A 24,632-nucleotide genomic window follows, 5' to 3' on the forward strand; every position below is an offset into this window, starting at 1 on the left:
CCTGAGCCACCAGCTTTTAGAACCTCCTTTAGCAGCAATAATTCTCAGAGGTCTGTAGGACTTTCAGTCTCTCACATGGTTTCAAAGGAATTTTGGCCCATTTTTCTTTCCAACATTGCTTCAGTTCATCGAGGTACTCAGACACTTGTTTCTGCTCAGCTCTCTTAAGGTCCCACCACAGCACTTCAGTCAGTTTAGGGTTTGGACTTTGACTAGACCATTACAACACCTGGATTCTTTCCTTTGTGAGCCACTCTGTTGTAGATTTGCTTCATCATCACTCAGTTTGTGGCTGACTTAACTGCAAGATGCCCAGGTCTGTGGCTGTAAAACAAGCCAAATCATCAGCCGTCCGGCACTGTGCTGACAGTTGGTGCAAAGTGTTTATGCTGAAGTGGTTTATGGGTAAACATGTAAATATTTTTCCTTTGGTCTCATGTGTCCAAAGGACAGTGTTCCAGAAGCCTTGTGGTTCATTCACATGAAACGTCATAAACTTAAGTCATGTTGCCACATTCTTTTTAGAGAGAAGAGAATTTCTCTTGAAACCCTTCCAAACAAGCCATGCTTGTTCAGTGTTTTTCGAATTGTCTTGTTCTGACCTTTAACTTTTAATGTGCCAAATAAGATCTATAGAGTCTGAGTTGGAGCTCATTTCTCTGAGCATTATACAGTCTGGCCTTCAGGATGAATTTGCTGGGACTTCCACTCCTAAGAAGATGTTAACACCCACACCCACACGCACGCCCACGTGCATGCACACACACACACGCACACACACACACATCTGTATGCGCCAGAGCATCAAATTGATAAAACAGAGGGTGAATTGTCATTTTCTCATGACTGTTCTGTAAGGTTTACTTGTACAAATAACAACAAAAGGTTAATTACCTAAAGTTTACAAATAAGAACAGAAAGTTCATGTAAAGAGACCTACTTGCTTTGACACCCATCAAACATTCCCGTGTTGATAAAATAGGGGCACACAATAGTAGTCTTGATCCCATCCTTCCCTGTTGCCAGCAGCTCCAGGCCTACAGACTCTGCAAATCCCACCGCTGCAAACTTACTGGCACAATAGTCTGTGAAGTAAAAAATAGATGTGCACACAAACAAATGAACACAAGATAAACAAAAAAACAAGCATTTATACAAAACATTAACTTTTTAAACACATTTTTACAAACAAGCACTTGATAACACTCCAAACACTGAGTGTTTATGCTCTGGCTTTTTTTTTTTTGGTACATTTTAGAATCAAGACTGAGTTTCTTGCAAATTGGGGGGCGGGACACAATAAATATACCTCCTAATGTTGTTCCTTATCACAACTGTTCAATACGGCCAAAAGAATGTCTGCTCAAAAGGCCTGGCAAATGATTTTTGAAGAGAAAGAAGATAATGATAAAGAGGAAGAATTGTCAGAATGTGAGGATCACATTTCTCAAAACTCAGAATCCGACAGTCATTTGAGAATGAGATAGAGCATCAACCAGTGCCAAAACAAAGATGAGCCACAACTTCAGTAGTTCTTCAACTGCTTGTAGGTGAAGAATTATGGATGTCAAAGAATGGAGAAATTGAAAGGTCTTCTTGCCTAAGAAATGAGTCACCATGCATGGCTGCCAGTGTAAAGAGGCAACTGGGGCAAAACATGCTTACCATATTTGGTCTTATATATATATATATATATATAAAAGCCTTCATATATATATAAAAGCCTTCATTGATGGGGCTGTGGAAAACCACTATTGAAACCAACTGCAAACCACTTGCACAAGTGTCCATCAAATGTGGCATATACCAAGGAGATGCGCTGTCCCCACTGCTGTTCTGCATGGGACTGAACCCCCTCAGCCAAATCATCAACAGGACTGGCTACGGATACCGACTCAAGAATGGGGTCACCTTCAGTCACCTCCTCTACATGGACATCGACTCACTGATCCACACCACCAGAATCTACAGCACTGACATTGGGATGTCATTCGGACTAGAGAAGTGCGGTCAGATGGTCACGAAGAGAGGTAAGGTCATCCACACAGGGTCTCACTTCCAGAAAGAAAAATAGCAGACATTGAGGACAGTTACAAGTACCTGGGAATACCACAAGCAAATGGCAACCTCGATGAGGCCACAAGGAAAGGAGCCACAGCCAAATACCTCCAACGAATAAGGCAAGTCCTGAGAAGCCAGCTCAATGGCAAGAACAAGATCTGTGCGATAAACAGCTATGCCTTACCAGTAATCAGATACCCTTCAGGAATAATTACCTGACCAAAGGAGGAGATGAAGACCACAGATGTTAAGACTTGGAAGCTACTAACCATGCATGGAGGGTTCCACCCCAAATCCAGCATCCTGAGACTGTACACAAGCCGCAAGGACGGAGGCAGAGGACTAGTGAGTGTGAGAGCCACTGTCCAGGATGAAACATCCAAGATCCATAAATACATCAAGGACAAGGCCTCAACAGACAATGTACTCAGCGGATGTCTCAGACAGTGGGGAACAGAGGACGAGGTGCTGGAGGTACCATCATGAGGGGACAAGCCCTTACATGGGATGTACCACCGACAAATAACTGAAGTGGCTGATATCAGGAAATCCTACCAATGGCTGGAAAAAGCTGGACTCAAGGACAGCACAGAGGCACTCATCCTGGCCGCCCAGGAACAGGCCCTAAACACCAGAGCAATAGAGGCTCAGATCTACCACACCAGACAAGACCCAAGGTGTAGGTTGTGCAAGGAGGCCCCTGAGACAGTCCAGCACATAACAGCAGGGTGCAAGATGCTGGCAGGGAAAGCATGCATGGAACGACATAACCAAGTGGCGGTCAAAGTGGGGAACACCCCCAAAGGTAGTGGAGAATGACCGAGCTAAGATCCTGTGGGACTTCCAGATCCAGACAGACAAAATGGTAATGACGAACCAACCGGACATTGTGGTGGTGGATAAACAACAGAGGAAAGCAGTTGTGGTGGATGTAGCAATACCGAGTGATTGCAACATCAGGAAAAAGGAGCACGAGAAAATGGAGAAATACCAGGGCCTCAGAGAGGAACTGGAAAAGGCCTGGAAGGTAAAGACCACAGTGGTGCCTGTGGTCATCGGGGCCCTCGGGGCAGTCACCCCCAAACTGGAGCAGTGGCTAAAACGGATCCCAGGAACAACATCAGACATCTCAGTCCAGAAATGTGCAGTTCTAGGCACAGCCAAGATACTGCGCAGAATTGGCAACCTGTCAAGGGTTACCAGTCCAATACAGTACTCCACATCGGACTGGCAACCCAAGACGGTACCACATCACTACCCCTCAGTATTTTTGTGATGGCACCAGTTCCTTCCAAACCTGCACATAATCCAGTAGGTAAAAAAATAGATTTGGTAAAATTAAGTTGAATCTAAGTCTGGCCCTCCAGAGTGTATCTTTTTTTAGGCAACACATTTGGAACGTGTTAAACAAACTGCCGCAAAATTTAGCAAAAGAGCACCATAAATGAAAACACTATTTTTCCCCTCACTCAATTTATGACCTTGTTGGTATTTCTTACAAAAAGGCAATTTATGACCTACTTAGCTTGCCAAACAGCCACCTCTCCTCACTCTGTGCTGTTGTCTGTGATAATTGGGACCATAAAACCTTTCCACACAGATTAGCTTGAAGAGCTGCCTGTTTCAAATCAGAAAACTATCCATTTGCAGAAATGGATCAGTGTATTGGTCCTCTTACAGCTCATCAAAACAAAAGCTCTGTTTCATTTCTCGTGAAAAGTGATTCAGTTTAAACCACTGAATAATGTATATCAGCATGCCTTTAGTAGGTGATACAGTAGTTTGGTATGGTTGTGTGCACCACACTGACCATGGAGCAGAGAAAGCAAAGGGGAGAGCTGTCTAAGGAGCTCATAATATATATATATATATATATATTAAAGTTAAAGGCCACAAGATCATCTCTAAGAAGCTTCATATTCCTCCGACCACAGATGACAAGATTATTAAAAAGTAGAAGGTTCAGGGGACCAGGGTTTCCCCCAGAAAAGAGGCTAAGCCCGGTGGTAGGTGGCCATTCGCCGGCCGACCGTGATTTAGTAAAAAAAATTATTAAAGTTGACAGAAAGTTGAGAATATGGCTATTTATTATGTGATATTGTAAGATATTTGTGCCAAATATTTACACAACTACAGTTTTACAAAAAGGCACTTTTGAAATACTTATTTAAACAAAAATACAGTTAAAATAAATATTAATTGATTTCACCTAATTTAAATCCTAATTTAAGTCACATTTACAAATAAATTAACATAAATGAAAAAGTGCAAACAAAGCACCAACACACGTCTCACTTCCAGGCCAATGAATAACAACAGAGAACTCTGACAAACAGACAGATGCTGGACTGTGCTTTTTGTGGCACAGGCTGCATGTTGGATCACTACATGGAACAACAAAACAAATTATATCTAATGATGAATTTAATAGCATCATTTTACTGTTAAACAAGGATATTTTCACTAAGCACAAAACATGCTTACCATATTCAGTCTTGTAAAGCCACCTGCTGAATTTCAGCTCAACTAACCATTTTTGGTTAAACCCACTCGTCCCATGTTTATTACTGTGGCTCTGACAACATGCTAACTCCAGGTAGCTGAAGGAGGCTCGGCCTCAGGGCTCATTAGAGTCCCACAGGGCTCCGTGAACAGGGAGCTGACCTGAGCACACGGAGACGTTTATACTTGGTGCTTACGTCGGAGCAGTATTCTCCAAAAGACGGGGGGCAGTACGCTACGTAACCAGTGGAAATATGGTAAAAAGAGTGCAGATGGTTGAATGGAGTGCGGCGCGCGCGGTCCACACCAAGTTACAAAAGGGGCACAACATGACTCCGCGCGCGCACCCTCGCTTGGTGAGGTAGCTAAAGGAAGTGGTTTTGGGGGAGCGGGTGGAAAAAAAACGTGTATAAAAAATGACGTATTTAAAATTAACAAGTGGAGCTTAGCTAGGCGGTAGGGTCAGCAAAGCCTGGCGGCCACCAGGCTTATAAAATGCTGGGGGAAACCCTGTGGGACAATAGCCAACATTCAAGTACGTGAATGCAAGAGAAAATGTGACCCCCAGGTTGATCAGACTAGTAGGGCAAATGGTAACAAAAAAGCCATCCAAAACCATTCAAGCTGAGCTCCAAGGTCAAGGTACATCACTGAATAATTTCTGATCTTATAATCTATCCTATTTTGAATCATAATGATGGAAGAAGACCCATCAATAGGGATCATTGTTGATCTGTGAGGTGTTCAGCTGTGCAGTTTGAGATGTTATTCCCCCCCCCCTCCAGTTGCAGAGTTACATCTCGAACAATTAATTGTTCACAGACAGATGAACAGACAGTGCTATAATACATCTTGCATTATGACAAGTGCATAAAAACTAAAGTGCATTTTAGTGAACTGTGGTTGAATTACATAAAAGAGGACTTACCAGCCAATCCATTAACTCCTATGAGCCCTGCAGAGCTGGCAATGCTGACAAGATGACCATGATTGTTGGCGATCATGGCAGGAAGAAAGGCCTTGTAGGTCTAAGCAGAAAATGGAAAATAAACAAGTAAATCATAAAAAAATATACAAATGGTGTTAACACCAAAAAAACTGCCAGGAAATAAAATATGATATTTGACCACAAAAATCTATGTCAACCCCACCTTGAAAAACACAAAGCTAAAGCATACTGGGCTTATAAAGTTGGACACATAACGTTTTGGTTTCTGTAAGGACAGAGCAAGCACACTGTACCTTTATATGCAGAAATGGAAAGAAGTGAATTTAAGTTACTTATGCTACTTGAATTGAGGGAATTTTGTGTACTTTGTACTTTAAGTAATTAATATTATCTATTCTTTTACTTGAGTATGCATTATTTTAAGTACTGTACTTAGATACATTTGGAGTCCTATCCATGACTGAGTAAAAACTGTGAATGTAAACGTGAATTAAAAATCAGGAGAAGAAAACCACAACCATACCGTAAGCCGGTGTGTGATCCAACTAGAGCTCCGAGAGACTAAACATCTAAATGTGGAGCACTGACTGGCTTTTAAAATGACAGTGAATTTTTTTGTTTTGTTATTTGTCAATCTGTTTAAAACGTTATAGTAGCGGGTGTGACTATAGATGTGTCAATCACTGTGTGTCAGTTTGATTTTTCTATTTGGGAAAATAAATAAAATCAGTGAATGGACAGAGCTAAAACTGAATCCATCCCTCTAGTAGTCCACTGACCGGCATCAGAACCTCATGAAAATCAATAAAAAAAAAACAACCTGAACTTCTTTATAAAAGATGTATGAAATATATTCAAAGCTTACACTGTTTTAAAAGTCATGTTTATATATTCTTATGTCTCTGTGAGAAAGAATTGTATCACTGTAGCTACAAGAATGAACTGTAAAAAAACCCCAAAGCAGGGCAAGTAATTTTTGTCTACCAGCTGCTTTGTTGTTTTTTCAACGTGTTTTGTTGATGAATAAGTTGGTCTGACAACTTTTTTGACAATTTTTTCCTCCAAGTGTTTAAATATATTTTGCGAACATGTTTTATTTTGTAATTGCATATGAAATTATGAGGTCTTTTTTTTTTATTTAAGAGCGACCGTGGGAGAGACACCTTCCTGCTGTAACAAAAGTAACCAACTTTTACTCAAGTTTTTAATGATTTACTTTATCCGAGTAGATTATTATACAAGTAACTTGTACTTGAGTAAAATTTCAACAGAGTAACTGTACTTTTACTTGAATACATTAATGCAATACATTAATGTAAGTACACCTCTGCTTATAGGCCATTATCTAAAAGCTCTGGAAAGATTTTGATGATTTCCTAAACCCATAATACTTTTTTAAACTAAAAGCACTCAGAGAATTGTAAATTTCACCAAGGCCATACAGTCATTAAAACATAGTATGATTAAGATCTTCACCAAAATGCATCAAATGGATTCTTGTGACAATTAAACACTTCCTGAAAATTTCATCCAAATCTGTTCATTAGTTTTTAAATACTCTTGCGAACAGACAAACAAACCAACCAATCAACACATCCAAAAACATAACCTCCGTGGCAGAAGTAATGAAGATTATGATCAAATTGTGATGTCCTATTTCAGGTTCAGTTCAATTAACAGTTGTGCTACTGGAACTTTTAGCTGTGAGTATGAGTCATTATTTGCAGCTGCTCTGATATTGCTCTTTACATCCCTTCATCACCTGTTGAGGCAGCAGAACATGAAATAATTCTGGTTGTTGTTGCTAAGCTACAGGCAAACACCTGGAGGCTTTTGTTGCAGGTACAGGTGATTTTAAGCAAACTCAATTGGACTCCACCCTCCTGATATTTCAGAAGTTTGTTGATTCAACACCACAGGGCAATAAAACCTTGGTCTCTCTGTTTGCTAATGTTAGGATGCATGCAGAGCCACCGCTCCACCTCATCTCAGTTGTTCTGATCACTCACAATCTGCTTTCACTAACATTTTAGTATGGCTCTGCAAAATGTGGGTGTAGACACTGATTCCTAAACCACAAAAAGAAACTTTTTCTTGACAACTGCCGACTGATTACATTACTACAAAATGACTATAAAATTATTGCAGGTTGTATTGCTAAAAAAATTAAAAAGTACTCTTGAAGAAGTTGAGTTGATGAAACTTAATTGGGATTTATACCAGGTAGACATATATCTAGTAAAATTAGACTTATATTTGATCTGCTAGATTACTCAGATTTCATAGAGGGGGATGGTTTTATATTATTTCTGGATTTTTTTTAAAGCCTTTGACACTGTTGAACTTACATTTTTGTTTAAAGCACTAGAGGTGTTTGGGTATGGACAAATCTTCATTAAAAAATCGTTATATAAGAAATGTAATGCATCTATAAAATTGGCACATGGCTGCTCTAAAAGATTTTATCTGAAAAGGTCTCAGACAAGGGTGTCCAGTCTCCCCATATATATTCATTTTGGCCATGCAAATTCTCTCAGTTAAAATCAAGGAAAAAATTAAAGGGATTAATGTTGCAAACAGACATATTATAATTTCCCAGCTTGCGGATGATACAGCTCTTCTTTTTAAAGAATAAATGTGAAATAAAAAACTCAATTGAAATCATCAACACCTCCAACGCTTCTGGTTTGACTCTAAATCTAAACAAATGTGAATTACTTCCCATTAAAAGGCACATTCCTCAATAGAAGTAAAGCTAACTTCAACCTCTGCTCACTAAAGTTTTCAAGAGGAGGGATGAAATTCACACTTTTAACACAAGCAATTTAATAAAACATCTAAAAAAAAAACAAGTGTATGGCCCTCCAGTTCCAGGATCGGACACCCTACAGTCTGTCACTGAGCAGAAAAGGATCCTAGGAGTTTATGGATGTGAATAAAAACTACCTGACAGTTTCACTGCTAACCAACAGGTGTTGTTGGAAAAAACTTGCTGTCCTGCTCAGTTTGAGGAGTTAACGCTAAAAATAAGCTCCTCTGATTTTCAATTTCAACACATTATTTAAAGAAATTGTAAGAAGTACAATGCATTTATCACTACTCGTATTAGTACTGCGTATCGGCAAGTACTCAAATGTAAGTAAAATGTAAATCCTGTATGGAAAAAAACCCCGTCATTTACAACACGTACTCATAGTTCTAACAGATCACGCAATATTGTATGTGACCAAAAAAAAGCTAATGGTAAATTGACTGTACTCATATGGCACCTTTCTAGCCAACCAGGCTACTCAAAGCACTTTACAAATCAATCTACATCCTCATTTCCCCATCCACACACACACATACATACAGCACTCATTCTATAGAGTCTAATGAGTGCTTTAGATCACATTTACACACTGATGGAGCACACATCGGATCAATGAGGAGTTCAGTGTCTTCAACATGTGACTGGATACTGCCAGGAAACAAACCTTTGCTTGTCGCTGCAGCTTTATGGTTGGTTTGCTGATCTACCCATTGTACATAAATGTGCACTGACCCAGAGTCAGAGATCCTGGGTTGACATATAGGGTTGATAAGCAACTCTGTAGAACCACTAAGCAGGAATCCTCTTTTTTAGAGTTATTTGAACCGGATCTCTAAGAGGAACCATGGCATAGGTAAACCTGTTACATGGTGCGGAACCCAGGTCAGATCTAATGGTGTTTCAGACCTGGACTCAAAGGCTTGTGGAGATATTAATTAGGTATGTGTTCAGTTTTACTGTTGAGATTAGATTTCCTAGCTTTTTGTTTTTCCTTCCATTTTTATTATGATATAATACATAAAAAATACAATTGTTAGAAATATTTGTACATCATAGGCAATAATAGAAAGAAGAAAAAAGTGCAAGTGCAAGTTCAGTGCAAGAAAAAACAATAAATGTCTATGTTTGTATGTGAGATTAAACAATAATCTGTTATGTATATCCAGAAACTGATTCTGAAAAAGAAAACATTGATTTAATGATTTAATTAGCTGGTTAATGAAAAACTTCATTAAAGGATATGTAAGTGAAAGTGGTTTTATTTGGTCAATATAGATATTTTAATTTTAGTTTTTTGGAATGAGATCTAATGGTGTTTCAGACCTGGACTAAAATGTTTATGGACATATTAATTAGGTAAGGGTTCAGTTTTACTTTTGAGATTAGATTTCATAGCTTTTCAACAAGCGTGCATGATGAATATTACTCTTTTAAATGGGTTAGGTATTCACTGCCAGCTCAGTTACATTTAAAAACCTTTGAGATGAAATTAACTTTTTCTAAATTGGGTTATGTTCCACCTGTACTACTTTGAGATGTTTAATAGAATACAATTTTGTTTTTAATAACAGGTTTCATGACTTACCCAGAAGTGAGCCATTGTGTTTACTTCCATTGTCTTCTCAATTAGGGAATCTGGAGAATCCATAAATTTCTTTCCTGTCACAATTCCAGCATTGTTTACCAGTATGCTGATGTCACCCACTTCCCGCTTCACCTGCAAGGAGAAAAGAAAATATACATGTGTGTATATACCAGGCATGGACAATCCTGGTCCTGAAGGGCCACTATCCTGCATCCTTTACTTGTTTCTCTGCTCCAACTCACCTGATGTGAATCAATGGCTGATTAACAGGCTTCTACAGAACATGAAGAGGTAATTTAACAACTGAATCAGGTGTGCTGGAGCAAGGAAAGAAGTAAAATATGCAGGATCGAGGTCCTCAAGAACCAGGATTGCCCACCCCTGGTATATACTGTATATGTGTATACATAATGTTGAAACCATGCATTTCCATTCACTCTATACTATATACTATAAAAATCTACTTATCTTTTTTTTTCCTGACTGTCTCACATAAAATTAGACTAGACTTTTCCTGTTTTAAGGCAGTTAGAATTCCCCAAATTATTTTTGTTTGTTAAATGCCCAAATAATGAGAGAGATTTTTTCCTTTACTTTACTTTCTTCAAAGTCACAAGTTTCCATCCATCTTCTTACCATTTCATAGCATTGCCTTTAAATTCTATTACTTGAGTCAACTGCATTGGGTTTCCTTCCTCTAGCTTCTCACAACAGTTTGCTGGAATGTTGTCCCATTTCTCCTAACAGAACTGGTGGAATTGAGTCAGGTTTGTAGACTGCCTTGCCCAAACGTCTTTTCAACTCTGCCCACAAATCTTTTATGGGACTGAGATCAGGGTTTTGTGATGGGGTTTATACTTGTGTCATATTGTTTGAACAAATATCTCCAGGCATCTATAAATTGTACCCAATGATGAACCAGAGTTGTTGAGGTCAACAGTTTTCTTCCTGATGTCTTGGCTGATTTCTTTTGATTTTACGATGCTGCCACACAAAGAAGCAGTGTGTTTGAGGTGTGCCTTAAAATACATCCACAGCTGTGGCTCCAATTGGTGTAAATGTTGTCAACTAACCTATCAAAAGCTTCCACAGCCCTGACATCCTGTCAAGTGTTTAAAGGAATCTTAGTGTATGTAAACCTTTGACTTTGAAAAAAGTAATTAAAAAAAATTCTCTCTAATAACTCAGGCATTTAGCAAATAGAAATATTTTTTGGAAATCTCAAGTGACCTCAAAAACAGAAGAGTTAACATTTTCCCAGTAAATATAGTATTTCTGATGTGGCTACTGGCATGAACTCTACACCAGATGTCCAAAACATTTCAAGTAATGCACACATATGAGGAAAACTATACAAATAAGTCCACAAATTAAGTTACATGTAACAAAGTGGAATTAATAAGTATTGAACACATGAAGAAAAGGAACTTCAAAAAGGCATAGAGAGCCAAGACACCAACCAAGCAATCCTGCCTCTTAGAATTGCAAATTAATATCAGCTGGTGGAAGCCTATGAAAAAAATTGTCATTACCAAGAAGCATAGGTAAAAACAAAGAGCTCTCTCAAGACCGTCCCAAATTCATTATTGCCATTAGGGACAGACATATTTTGAAACTTCTGAATGCTCCAGTGAGCACCATTGGGGGTTTAATCCAGAAGTGTACAGAATATCATGTTACCATGAACTGGCCACTACTGGGTGTTTCTCGCTAGAGTTCTGACCGAGGAGTAAAAAGAATTACTAGAAGAGTTGACTAAGAGCCAGTGACCATTTTCAGAGAGCTTCACAAAGACTTAGAACAAGCAGGTACAGCAGTTTAAAATAAAACAAAACAAAAACACATGGAAGTTCATTTAAAGTTTGCTGCAGAACATTGTTCTAAAAAAAGACTAGACCTAATACAGCGGCTGGTCAGTGTATATTTACTAAGGAAATGATGTGCTGATTATTTATTTTTACCTGCTGAATGTAGTTGTTGTTTATTTTTATTTATTTAAAGTTGCAGGATGTTGTTTTGTAATCCTTACCTGTTCAGCAACTCTGTAAACCTCCTTTTTGTCACTGCAGTCACAGACAAAATGATGGACTCTGCTGGCTCCACTGCTTTTAAGAAGCCGAACTGTTTCCTTCATTCCCTCCTCGTTAATGTCCCACAGAACCAGAACAGCACCGAGGGCAGCAAACTCCTGGGCCATGAGACGACCAATCCCACTGCCTGCCCCCGTGATCAGAACCAGCTCTCCACTAATGTTCTTCTTCTTTCTTGGCACCACTAAGTAAATCAAAGATTCCAAATTGTACCAAAAAGACAAAAGGATGACTTGAAGCGTTTCCAGAAAGAAATTCATGATGAGTCTAAGACAGAAAAAAAAAAGAAAACTATTAATTACTTTCCTTAAGAAAAAGCACATGCAGGTCTTTCTATCTACCATTACCAAAAGGGCTATAATGTTTTGTTTGTGTCCATCTGTTTGTAAAATATCTCATGAATCACTGGAGGAATTTTAATGAAACTTTTAGAAATTAATAACTGGATGCACATCTACAACTGACTATCATTTGGAGTCAAGCCAAGACAAGATGACAGCCACAGTCAAACAAACTTAGCAAACACAAAAGCAGCAATAACTCAAATCAAACTAACACAAACTGACCTAAAATATGGTGCGATGGTAGCAGAGTCCTTCACAACACATACTCCAAGTTTTACTTTTTGCACAAGGTCTTCCTTTAAAATTTTAGAATTGTTGGAGTCAACCCTGTCTGTCTGTCAGCAAAACATTTCATGAACCACTGGGTAGATTTTCATCAAACTTTCAGTTGTACATCGACAACTGATCAGCTTTTAGAGTCAATCAGAAGATGGCTGCCACAGCTAATCAATAACAGTCAGTTTACTGATATTAAGGAGCTGTGAAGGACCAAGCAGTGATGGCATAGAAGACACGGGAAAATATATTCAAAGTGGGTCTTTATTTCACCTAACAAATGACAAAGTTCAAATATAGTTAATGGGTCCATAAAAGAGGTCAACTAAATCTAACTCTCCTCAAAAAGTGACTTACAAAATGTTAACTGAGCAAAACAAAATCTAACTCACCAAACTGACCTCCCGCAAAGACACAGAAGGGTAACTTACATAGTGATTTGGTCAGACCTTTAGAGGAACACAATGGGGGAAACAGAACTAAACATCAATAATATCTAATGACCAAATGATCTACCTAAACCTAAAAAACCTCCCTTGCTAACAAGAGCACGGTTGGTCCTGCTGAACTGGCATTGTGCCTTCAAAGTCCTCAGCCCTTGGCCATGCCTCTTGCCCAGACAGGAAGCAGCCCACTCACACATCACAAGAACCCTCTGGGACCCCGCCACATCACATTTTGCAATAAAAACATGTCTTGTGATGAGTCCAGTCTGCCTGTAAATTGTCACCACAACAAATGGCCTTTTGTGGTCTGAATTTATTTTTAAAAACCTAAAACTCTGGCAGCATTTAAATAGATAGTGTCATTTCTGCTAATGTTCTGATGAGCTGTTGGCAGCTGTGTCACAGAGTGGAGCTCAGAGCAGCAGAGAGGCACACAGGGTGAGGGGAGAGGGGCGCACACGTTACAACAAACTGCACCCAAGTTTGGCGCCATTTGTGGGCGATCAAAAAGATAAAGTGTGGTTTCCCAGCTGCAATTTGTTTACAGCGCATATCTGTCAGGCTGTGAGGAACAAAAGCTCTGGTGTTGGACTTACCCAGGAAGTGGAAGGAAAGACTAAACAGCAGTGTGTGTTAAAGCCTTAAATGTTTGAAGTTTGGAGAGCTAAAAGCTCATTCACAAGTGTGTCACCTTACAACAACTAACTGAGTTAGAGATATTTGAACTTGAACTCTGCACTGACCTCTGTGCAATGGCTCTGCTTCAACAAATATGAAATCTGCACCAATGTTCAGTGAGCCAAAGAAAAATCTGTCAGTGGGAAAAATCATAAAGGTTATCACCTCCAGTAAAATGTCATTTGAGTATACTGACACTCACCACCTCTCTTTAAATATTTCTAGTTACAATCGTTTTTCTCAACACAGTATGTCATTTAAACACTGTGTGCCGTTAAACGAAACACTTGAGTTAGTGGGTGCAGCTGAAGATAATACACTTTATAAAAATCAGACTTAAACTGCAGATCAAACATGTAATCAATTTTCTCTCATTTGGCTCAGATGTTGAAAAAAATGAAGGCCTAGCATTCGTTGAAGGAGTTTTTAAATCACACAGTGCCTTTCATACCAGAGTTTTTAGAAACCTCTCATATTGTGAAATGATGGAGTTTCAGCTCTTTGGGTCAAATATTGAGGCCATTTTTGTATTTTCCAACTTCAGTCAATAATGACAGCCATTTTAATTGGGGTGAGCTTCCACCGTTAATCAGCTGTTAACTGAGCTGCGGATGTTGGAGACTAGTTGGTGTCCCAAAGTTGTGAAAACAATAAGCACATTTTCTGTTGCAGTCTCACGGAACTTTGAGTCTTTGCAAACAAGTGATCAGCAAGCCGTGCAGCCTTGTTTTGAGCAGGCAGTTTTTGAAAACCCTAGCTTGTTTCATGTGCACAGCTTAGAAAACAGTATTCTAAGTTTTGTTGTCCACGTCAGCCACCTTTGTACTGGTCAGGTTCAGCTGGTCTCTGTGTGTCCCTGTGATGGACTTGTGACACACAGAGACTCACAGAGACAAACAACCATTCACGCTCTCACTTACACCTAGGAACAATTTAGTTACCAATTAACCAATATGTATGTTTTAGGTCTGTGTAAGGAAACTGTAGTAACCCATCACATGCACGGGGAGAACATGTAAACTCAACTCAGAAAGGCCCCAGGCCAGGAGGTGATCCTGGGACCTTCTTGCTGTGAGGAGACGGTTTAGCTCTAACCACTGCTCCACCATGCCACCCTCCCATTTAAACTAGATTTAGAATATTCAAAAAGCACTACCCATTCCTAGTTTTGAGACATTCTGGAGACGCTCTCATGAATGTTGTTCACCAACAGTTGCAGCCCAGTGAGATTCTGGCTTTAATATTTCAAACTGGGACTGCAATGGTTGCTGTCTACTACAGCCAAGATGTTGACTACCCAAAAGTACTCCACAAAAGCTAATTCCACAAGACTTAAGCCTTTGTGACCATAGACAGATATAGATAGACCAAGTGTCTTTGCCTTCTCTCATTGTTGGGATTTGAAGGCAGCAGGACCTTGTTTAAAGGAACCACCATGTTGCATTTTTGGAACGACATGAAATAATAATTACAGCTAAAATTGTTTAAAAACAAAAAAGATTATCTGAACATACAGCCGCAAGGTAAAAACTGTGGGAGTCAACACCTGAACAAAATTAACCTAAATATGTTTTTTTATTTTACCAATGGCAATGTTCCATTTGTTTCTATGGAGGGGGCGGGACTAAAACCAGCTGACGGGGAAAGTTGGCCCTGTTCCAGACTCCTGTCAGTGGTCTATCAATGTACACTATGATACTGACCTGGACTTTGAACTTGTTTAGCCCAGCATAACCATCAAACCTCAAAGTTTAAAGACTGATAATGTAACTGGAATATCTTATCTAAAACAATATTACAGGGATTTTAACCCTTTTAACGTCAGAATGCATTTTCAGATTTCTTATTCTGCTTTTCTTTTTAAATCGGACAGCAACAACCTGTCAGTGTGTGTGCTTTCCTTAACTAAATCTAAACAGATGCACTCACATATACAATTATTCACAGAATGTAAAAACAAACAAACAAAGCAAACAAAACAAACAAAAAAAAAACATTTGTTAGTATGATTGTCTGTCCACTTGTCAGACTGTCTTCTGTTGACTAACTTGTGTGAGCAGGAACAAATTGCACAAGATCACTGTTTAAAATGTTGCTATTAACTATTTGGAGTCATCTCTGTTTGCAAAAAATCTCATGAACCACTGGAGAGATTTTAATGAAACTCTCAGAAAGTAATCACTGGATGTACATCTACAACTGACTAACCTTCAAAGGCAACCCAGTTTAAGATGGCCACCACAGCTACAGTCAGTCAGTTTTACAGATATTGAACTAAAATTAGGTGTCCTAGTTGCTGACAGTCAATGACAACATAGTCTGAGCGTGAGATCTTGCAATATAAGAATATTACTTTCAAGTTTTCAATCAAAACAGCTACAACTCCATCATTTCTCTCCATTAGATAAGTTAAATCTAAAGCTCTTGCATGAAATAAAGTGAGTGATGTGTATTCCTTCAAGGGATGCTAGGCCTTTAATTTTGCATTGATTGTGTGATTGTGTGTGTGTGTGTGTGTGTGTAATATCTAATTTTATAATTGATTTTAGTGACTAAGGTTGCAAATTAGCCTTTAACGAATAAACCTCTCAAAGCCTCATCGTTTTCACATGTATTTATTTGTTTTGTATTGTTTCGCTTTATTTGTACAAAAACTACAAACTTTAGCTACAGTAACTAGCTGAAAATCCGGAGATCTATGGTTTCTTTTAGCTCGTCTCTGATGCTCCGTGTTCAAACTTCTGCAGGTGAAACTTACCACGAGATGATCCTGAACATCTATCAGCGGTTCAAAGAGAGCCCGTACTGGTTCCGCTTTCTGAGAGACAAACAGGATGTCAGATAAACACGCGACCTCTGTTCTCCACGTCACACCGACAGGAGCAGACATCGATCAGTGATCTGTGGAAGATAAACCGGAAGTAGCTCCTACAGCTGGTCAACACACCCTGGCTGATCAGGAGGAGAGCGCGTGTCCAACAGCTTCCACAGCGAGTTCCCCGCAGCCTGCGGGCATAAAAATACGAACTCTACCACAACTCCCATGCACGGGGCACGCCCCGTGCGTCATTTCTGCAGCGCAAAGCATTATGGTCATTTGAGTGCATGTTACAGTTTCTATCGCTCAATCTAATATAATAGTAAACTATGAACATGATTTTATTTGAACTGAACTCTTGAACTAGTTCCTGTCTTTAATTCATCATACAAAAATCTGCTGAAACCAGTCTGTTAGTGTGTACTCCAAGATTTTTCAAAATCTGTAAAGACTAAAAGTTATGTGTGTCCCAAACATTTGAACCCACACGAAGCTGGAGAAAATGACCTTCATGATGTTGACACAAAATAAACAGTAAAAGCAACACGTTTCCTTTTCTGTTAGTATTACGGAGTTAAGGAGACAGAGTTTATGGTGGTTATTTATGGCACTAAAGAGGTTATGGTGTGTGTGTATATGTGTGTGCACTTAGTAATGGTTTTCCTTTTAGGACTTTTTACAGAGTAATTGTAGAGAAAGAAGATAAGAAAGGTGAGAAAGTTCAGAGGGTTTAGATGGTTTGATGGTTAAGGGTTACATGTTTAAATGAGCATGGAGAGTGAACATTTTAAAGGCCTAATGCAGAGTGAGAGGTCTGTGTTTCAAGCTTGTGGGCTGCAGGTCGCCCCCACCTTTGCCTACCTCTGAGTCTGTGTGAGTAGGCAGGCTGCAACAGGTGGAGACAAGTTAGGGTAGTATCTCGTTTGGCTGCAACTGTTGAAAACTAGTTAAGGTACTACTTCACTGAGCTGCAACTGGTAGAGCTACCCAAAAGTACAACACTAGGCTGTGATGGTTGTGTTGTGTTCTGAGGTTTACACAGTGAATGCATTTGTTGCTGTTGGTACTTCTTGTCACTAGATGGAAGAATGCAGGAGAAGATAAGACACAAAGAAGTTCTGACATGGTACCTGGTGTGACCGAACAGTTGTATTAAAGTGTGTGAGTTCAACTGATCAGTTGTGGTGAAGAACAAGATCCCGGATACAAGCGGCAGAAATTAGCTTCCTTCGTAGGGTGGCCAGGCTCAGCCTTAGAGATAAGGGGAGGAGCTGCATCCTCCGGGGGTGGAAGGGGGGTGAGATCAAAGTCGAGCCGCTGTTCCTTCGCATCGAAAGGAGTCAGTTGAGGTGGTTTGGGCATCTGATTAGGATGCCTCCTGGATACATCCCTTTGGAGCTTTTTCGGGCATATCCCACCGAGAACAGACCCCGACCCGAGACTCTACCCTTTTCCGGCTCAAGACCATGGCCTCGGATTTGGAGGCACTGATCCTCGTCCCAGCCGCTTTGCACTCGGCTACGAACCGCTCCAGCGAAAGCTGTAGATCACGGTCTGATGAAGCCAGTAGGACCACGTCAACTGCAAAAAGCAGAGACGCAATCCTAAGGTCACCAAAACGGATCCCCTCAACACCTTGGCTGTGCCTAGAAATTCTGTCCATAAACGTTATGAACAGAATCGGTGACAAAGGGCAACCTTGGCGGAGTCCAACTCTCACCGGAAACAAGCCCGACTTACTGCCGGCAATGCGGACCAAGCTCTGACACCGGTCATATAGGGACCTAACAGCCCGTATCAAAGGACCTGGTACCCCATACTCACAGAGTACCCCCCACAGGATTCCCCGAGGAAGATGGTCGAACGCCTTCTCCAAGTCCACAAAACACATGTAGACTGGTTGGGCGAACTCCCATGCACCCTCTAGTCCTGGTCCAGTGTTCCACAACCAGGACGAAAACCACACTGCTCTTCCTGAATCCGAGGTTCGACTATCCGACGGACCCTCCTCTCCAGAACCCCCGAATAGACCTTACCAGGGAGGCTTAAGAGTGTGATCCCTCTGTAATTGGAACACACCCTCCGGTCCCCCTTTTTGAATAAGGGGACTACCACCCCGGTCTGCCAATCCAGGGGAACTGCCCCCGATGTCCACGCAATATTGCAGAGTCGCGTTAACCAACACAACCCTACAACATCCAGAGCCTTAAAGTACTCCGGATGAATCTCATCCACCCCCAGAGCCTTGCCACTGAGGAGCTTTTTAACCACTTTGGTGACCTCAGCACCGGAGATTGGAGAGCCCGACCCAAAGTACCGTGGCTCCGCATCCTCAATGGAAGATGTCCCCGGTGACCAGTGTCCGGGCAAGGGAACACTGTGTCCAAAATTTTTAGTCATCATAAGGGGTCTTTTGGCTGCACTTTGTCTGATCCCTGAGTTTCAATGAGTTGATTTTTTTTCACAAAGGAACACTAAATGGTAGTCAACTGACTGAGATTTTATGGGAGCATTTAAGACAAATCTGAGTTTAAAAATTAGGATTTGTCAGGAACATCCATGTTAATTGACAACACTAAAAATAAAAACAAAAGCAGAAATAAATGTGTGGCTGATTTTTCCCCAAAACACCTTTTAAGGGTTAAAACAATTTTTTTTTAAAAATTGTAACCAAAATAAAAATCTCGTTGAGTTTCACATTATACGGCAGAAAGAATACCAAGATGGATGAACACTTTTGCAAGGCACTGTAATCCCCATAGTAACTCATTTTGTTGTAAGATACTATATAGTGTTTTTAATTTTCAGTTCTGTTATTTCTGTCATTTCTCAGCTTAGGCATTAGATTAACATCCAGTTTGAAATATTTTGAAATTAGACACTCACACATTCCTTGATTAACTGGTTCATTTAATAAATAGTATATTCATTTCAACAAGACCAGAAAATATTTTTATATTCATTTGTTTTTACCATTTCAAGACAAACTAAACAAATAAAGCAGACAGAAGCACATTATACACACTCAAACGTTACATTCTAGTTCGTATAGGAGACAGGAAGTTAATGCAAACACCAACAAGTCCACATGCCAAAGAGAAGAGCTGACAAGGAGAGCTTGAATGGACAAAAGTACTGAGGGTCAACCAGAGGTTTCTTAGTCCATAAAGCCCCCATACCTCTTCTGTAGCACATTGCCATTCTCCCAATCTCTTTTCAGTGACCCTCCACTTTTGCTTTTGTTCACCAGCCACTCAGGCCTCCCCACACGCCTCATGAAGCCTCCATATCTTTTCTTGAGCTCACGCCCCAACACCTCCTCCAGAAGGTTGCCCAACGCCACGTCTCCATGTTTCTCTGCCTTACTGCCACGCTCTCTGGCAGAACTGATGATGTTTAAGATCCCGAGGCGGATGTTTTCTTCCTCATCCTGGTTTCCCAGATCATTTTCTGTCTCCACGGGGGCAGAGGAGCGACGAGACATGAAACCACCGTAGCGTTTCATGAAGTCACCATATTTCTCAACAATTTGACGTTCAGATGATGTTTCAGCCTTATCGGACATCATGGCACCCGCTGCTTCCTGTTCCTGCTGTTGACGGGGATCAGCATCTAGAGAAATGCTGTTATCTTCCTCAAACAGTAAGTCCTGGCACATGCGCAGTTTCTGGCGATCCAAGGTACCCTCACACTCAAGTGAACATGTCTAGAAAAAACAAACAAAGGAAAAAATAACATGTCATTAGGATGTTAAAAAACAGTCCTAATAAATAATGCTTTTAGTTGCATTATTCTGTTTTATCAAGTAAGAATTGCTCTATTTCCATTTTCATTTTAAACTGAAACTCAACATAAAAGTGAAAATCTAATCTACTGCTTCAAATCTTTTTGTTCCGTTTAAATACAAAATTTGTACTTAATTCACTTTTTCAGATATTTATTACATTTGATAGGAATTATGCTACATGTGAGCTGTACTAAAATAGCTTTTGACACTAGGTGGAAGCAAAGATCCCTTTAAGATTACACGTCAGTGATCTTTGCAACACCTGCCTACAAAGTGGTTGCCTAAACACTAAACTACCCTCCATCCAACTGTACACTTCTTCAGGTTGGAGACAAATCAAGCCTAAACATCTGCAAATTTAGAGATGGTATATACAGGTGATGTATAGCTCCAAACACAAGTTAGAGTTTATGTACTAAAAAACACTCTTTATGGTTAAAAATCAATGTTTAAGTATAAAGCCACAATTTCCCCAAACATATGGCTATCATAGGTGTTAGTGTCAATGCTTGCTAGGTTTCTGATTTTTCTTTTAATATAACTACATTTCAGCCATATTCTTGAAGTACTATTTGATGTCTCATTCATACATCACTCGACAGCATCTCTACAAAGCTAACCTGATTAAATCATTCTATAGAGTCTAATATGTGCTTTAGATCACATTCATACACCAACTGGGCACACATTGGAGGCAGTGAGGGATTCAATGTCTCACCCAGGGAGACTTCAACATGTGGCATACTGGTGGAATCAAACCTCCAGCTGCCTCATTGGAGGACAACTGCTCTAACCACTGAACCACAATCACCTATGAGGAGTGAGGAAGGGAGTGTACACAAAGGCAGTACCTCACTGGGCTGTGAGTGTTGGAGACTAGCTGGTGACTCAAAATTGCAAGAAAATAGGCAAATTTTCCACTGGAGTCTTGCATGTGTCTGTAAGCTCAGGGTGAGACTCAAAGCACATGACTGAGACAGAGGAGCATGGCACTGTGATAATTACTGAATGGAGTGTGGAGTGATATCTGAACTGTGTCATGGATTTTAGATGTAAGTCTCTTTTTTCCCAAGGCCAGGCTAGGAGGAGCTGTTTCCTGTCTCTATAGCAGCAGAGTGCTGCTGCTTTATTAAAAAAGAAAAAAAAATGTTAATGAAGAGAGATCTTTACCCCATTTGTCTGAGTCACTAGTTCTAAAATGATTTTGTAACAGTGCAGAACGTTTATTTTTTATTTTTTTATTTATTTCCTTTTATTTGAACAGGGACAGTGCACATTAATAAACATTTCTGTAAATGAGCCAGTGTTAGCTAAGTAGCTAGTTTTCAACTGTAGTCCCTGGGCAAGGTTTAAAATGCCAACATAATAAAACAACATTAAAAATTAGTGCAAACAATAAAATACATAGTTAGTAATCTACATAAAAGTTGGACATTAATCTGTAAAAAACAAAGACATTATTACAATTATAAGATTTAAACAGCATACAAAAGTGCATCAGGCAGGCAGACAGAAGTTATTGATTATGATTACAGGTTTGATTCTCCTGTAACCATGTCTTTAACATATTTTTGAAAGTTCTGTATGTGTCTGCATTGCGTATATGAGTTGGAATGGTGTTCCAGGACTGGGCTGCTCGCACTGAGAAGGCTGACTGACCAAATGAGCTTTTTCTCAGTGGGACTATAAGGTTATTAGAAGAGACAGATCTGGTGAGTCTGCTACCTTGTGTGAAAAAAGTGGTAAGTGGTGGTGGAGCAAAGCCATGTAAAATTTTAAAGACCAGATTTGCATCATGAAATGTAACTAGATTTTCCCAGTTTAACAGGACATGTTTGTCCAGTATACTACAATGATGAAAACGAAAGGGTTTCCTGTCCAGAACCTTTAGAGCCTGCTTGTAGACAGACTGGATTGGTTTTAATGTTGTTTTACAGCCCCGTGACCAGCTGCTAAGACAGTATGTTAAATGAGGCATAATCATTGCATTAAAAAACAATTTTGCTGCATCTGTGTTCAGATTATTTCTTATGTGTCTGAAATTTGCAAGGTTGAGTTTGACTGTTTGAGTGACTTTCTTTACATGTTTTTTAAATGTGAAACTTGAATCCAGAATGAGTCCAAGATATTTAAACTCTGACACTACTGTGATGGACTGGCCTGCAACAAACACATCTGGGTCTGAGCAGTTTGATACTCTTTTTGTAAAGAACATAGATACAGTTTTTTTAACATTTAGATGTAAACATGAATTGTGGAGCCATTTTGACACATGTAGCATGGTTTCAGAGAGTTTTTTGGCTACGTCTTCCTTGGTCTTACCATGTACATAAATTACAGTATCGTCTGCATACATTTGTATCTCACATCCTTTGCACACAGAGGGTAAGTCATTTATATACAAACTGAACAGAAGAGGGGCCAGTATTGATCCTTGCGGCAGGCCCACATTATTTCTCATGTAAGATGACTGTTCATTATTGACTCTAACAGCTTGTGATCTGTTTTGTAAATATGATTTGATCCAATTTATAGCATCAGGAGAGAAATTAAAGAATGTTAATTTTGTGAAACACTTTATGTTTAGCCAAGGTAGAAATTTTGTATGAAGCAATGAAAGATGGCTCAACTTTATTTTTTTGTAATTAGATTTTTCCAAAATGAGCTTGGCTGAACAAGACAGTAGATTCCTGATCTGATGAAGAAAAGCACAAGCAAAACAAATATGTCATGGTTAGTGGTTTATGTTGCAAAGATATTAATTCAAACCACACAATCATAAAAAACACAAGTTCTTGACTAGTTTTCATAATTTCCTTTTTGTAATTTTGGGTGGATGTCCCATGCTGTTGATATTGTTCTGCTAATCATTGTTGGAAAAACACTGGATCAGTTTCTACCAGCAGTTTCTGGTTTGGTCCCAGATAGAGATGGAGCAGAAAGTGATTTGATGACTTAGACAGAAGCATTTTACATCCTATTGAAATTTGAATTGCTTTAATTCAGCAGATCATGTTGTGAATTACATTGGTTATATATTTTTAAAGTTTTTAAAGTTTGAGCACCTGCCCTTTGAAAGGTCTTTGTGAAAACACATGAAAACACATTGAGGTATAAAAACTAATTAGGTTAAAATGTTATATAAAACTACAGTGCACATAAAGATTTACTGTCAAATGTTAGCCTTTCTCACTAGGATGTTGCAATGTTGTAATCACAGCTATTGATGCAAATTCAACCAATCCCTGCAGTTTTGACCAACTTTCCTGCTGTATGATCACCTTAAACCGTAGTCTGATTTCACTTGCTGACATTAAAGCCTTCTCAGCCTGAAAGAGGGAAACACATGTGATGAGAAACACTTACATTGACTACCAAATATTACAGCTAAATTCTGTGTAATTCAGTTTCCTGACATATTAAATAAAAGTGATGGGAAGCTGTTTTGCACTGGAATGCTGTTTTTACGCTAGAGAGGTATCTGGAGTTGGCAAGGTACTTCAGGGAGGGCAAGGGACAGGCGATTGTTCATTTGGTATCAACTGTCACATTCTTTAACTTTTTTTCTGTCCCCTCTTGTACAACTGTAGAGACCAGCAAATGGAAGTGACTGAAGTGACTTTGCTTGGCATCAGAATGTTTCCCAAACTTATAAAAACATGCATATTTGTGTAAACAATGTCTTTTGAACTATTGCCAAAGATAACTCTGGAAATCAGAGCTGGTCTGTGGCATCTAGGCGGTATAGACAAAAGCTAAGGGTGCTGTCTTTCTTTGGGTGACAGTGGCACCACACCACATTTAGTACAAGTTAGTACTGTTATTTCTTCAAAAAAAAACAAACAAAAAACAACACATGAATTTAACTGCACAGCAAAGCCAAAATAAAAGATAATAATGCTTTCCTAAATTCTTCACCCCATCAATGCCTCCCCACACCTCCGGCTGATTATATTACCTGCACTTTTGGGAGATGATTGATTTTTCTGACATGACCCAGGAAAGCATCATTAACAATAATCATGTCACAACAACCAAAACTATGTGGTGCCCAAGGAAGGAAAAAAGTGTGACAAAGACAGAGGTAGAGTAAATATATTGTAATGAAATTATATGCCTGTTGCATTAGTTATTACAGGTGCTGGTCATAAAATTAGAATATCATGAAAAAGTAGATTGATTTCAGTAATTCCATTTAAAAAGTGAAACTTGTATATTATATTCATACATTACATACAAACTCATATATTTCAAATGTTTATTTCGTTTAATTTTGATGATTAC

The 24,632-nt window shown here is 39.4% G+C and overlaps 2 protein-coding genes across 6 annotated transcripts in view; both read right to left on the bottom strand.

The window, feature by feature from the left end:
• Positions 1–16,785, bottom strand: part of LOC108249507 (short chain dehydrogenase/reductase family 16C member 5) — a 62,527-nt gene extending 45,742 nt beyond the window's left edge. For 2 of the 5 annotated variants that reach the window (XM_037981951.1, XM_017438939.3), the window contains exons 1-5: positions 16,502–16,783; positions 11,939–12,266; positions 9,910–10,041; positions 5,492–5,591; positions 941–1,085 (exon numbers count right to left, since the gene is read on the bottom strand). In XM_037981951.1, the coding sequence (XP_037837879.1) occupies positions 941–1,085; positions 5,492–5,591; positions 9,910–10,041; positions 11,939–12,259 (698 nt within the window). In that variant the 5' untranslated portion in view covers positions 12,260–12,266; positions 16,502–16,783. Of the gene's footprint in view, positions 1–940; positions 1,086–5,491; positions 5,592–9,909; positions 10,042–11,938; positions 12,267–13,808; positions 13,877–16,501 lie in introns of all 5 variants that reach the window. The other 3 variants (XM_017438941.3, XM_017438940.3, XM_017438942.3) reach the window with 3 other exon arrangements.
• Positions 16,786–19,450: 2,665 nt separating this feature from the next.
• Positions 19,451–24,632, bottom strand: part of LOC108249510 (proenkephalin-A) — a 31,251-nt gene continuing 26,069 nt past the window's right edge. The window contains exon 3 of the mRNA XM_025002182.2: positions 19,451–20,267. Coding sequence (XP_024857950.1) covers positions 19,719–20,267 — 549 coding nt within the window. The 3' untranslated portion in view covers positions 19,451–19,718. The remainder of the gene's footprint in view (positions 20,268–24,632) is intronic.

The sequence above is a fragment of the Kryptolebias marmoratus genome, linkage group LG20 (assembly GCF_001649575.2).
Source record: "Kryptolebias marmoratus isolate JLee-2015 linkage group LG20, ASM164957v2, whole genome shotgun sequence".
Classification (NCBI taxonomy): Eukaryota; Metazoa; Chordata; class Actinopteri; order Cyprinodontiformes; family Rivulidae; genus Kryptolebias; species Kryptolebias marmoratus.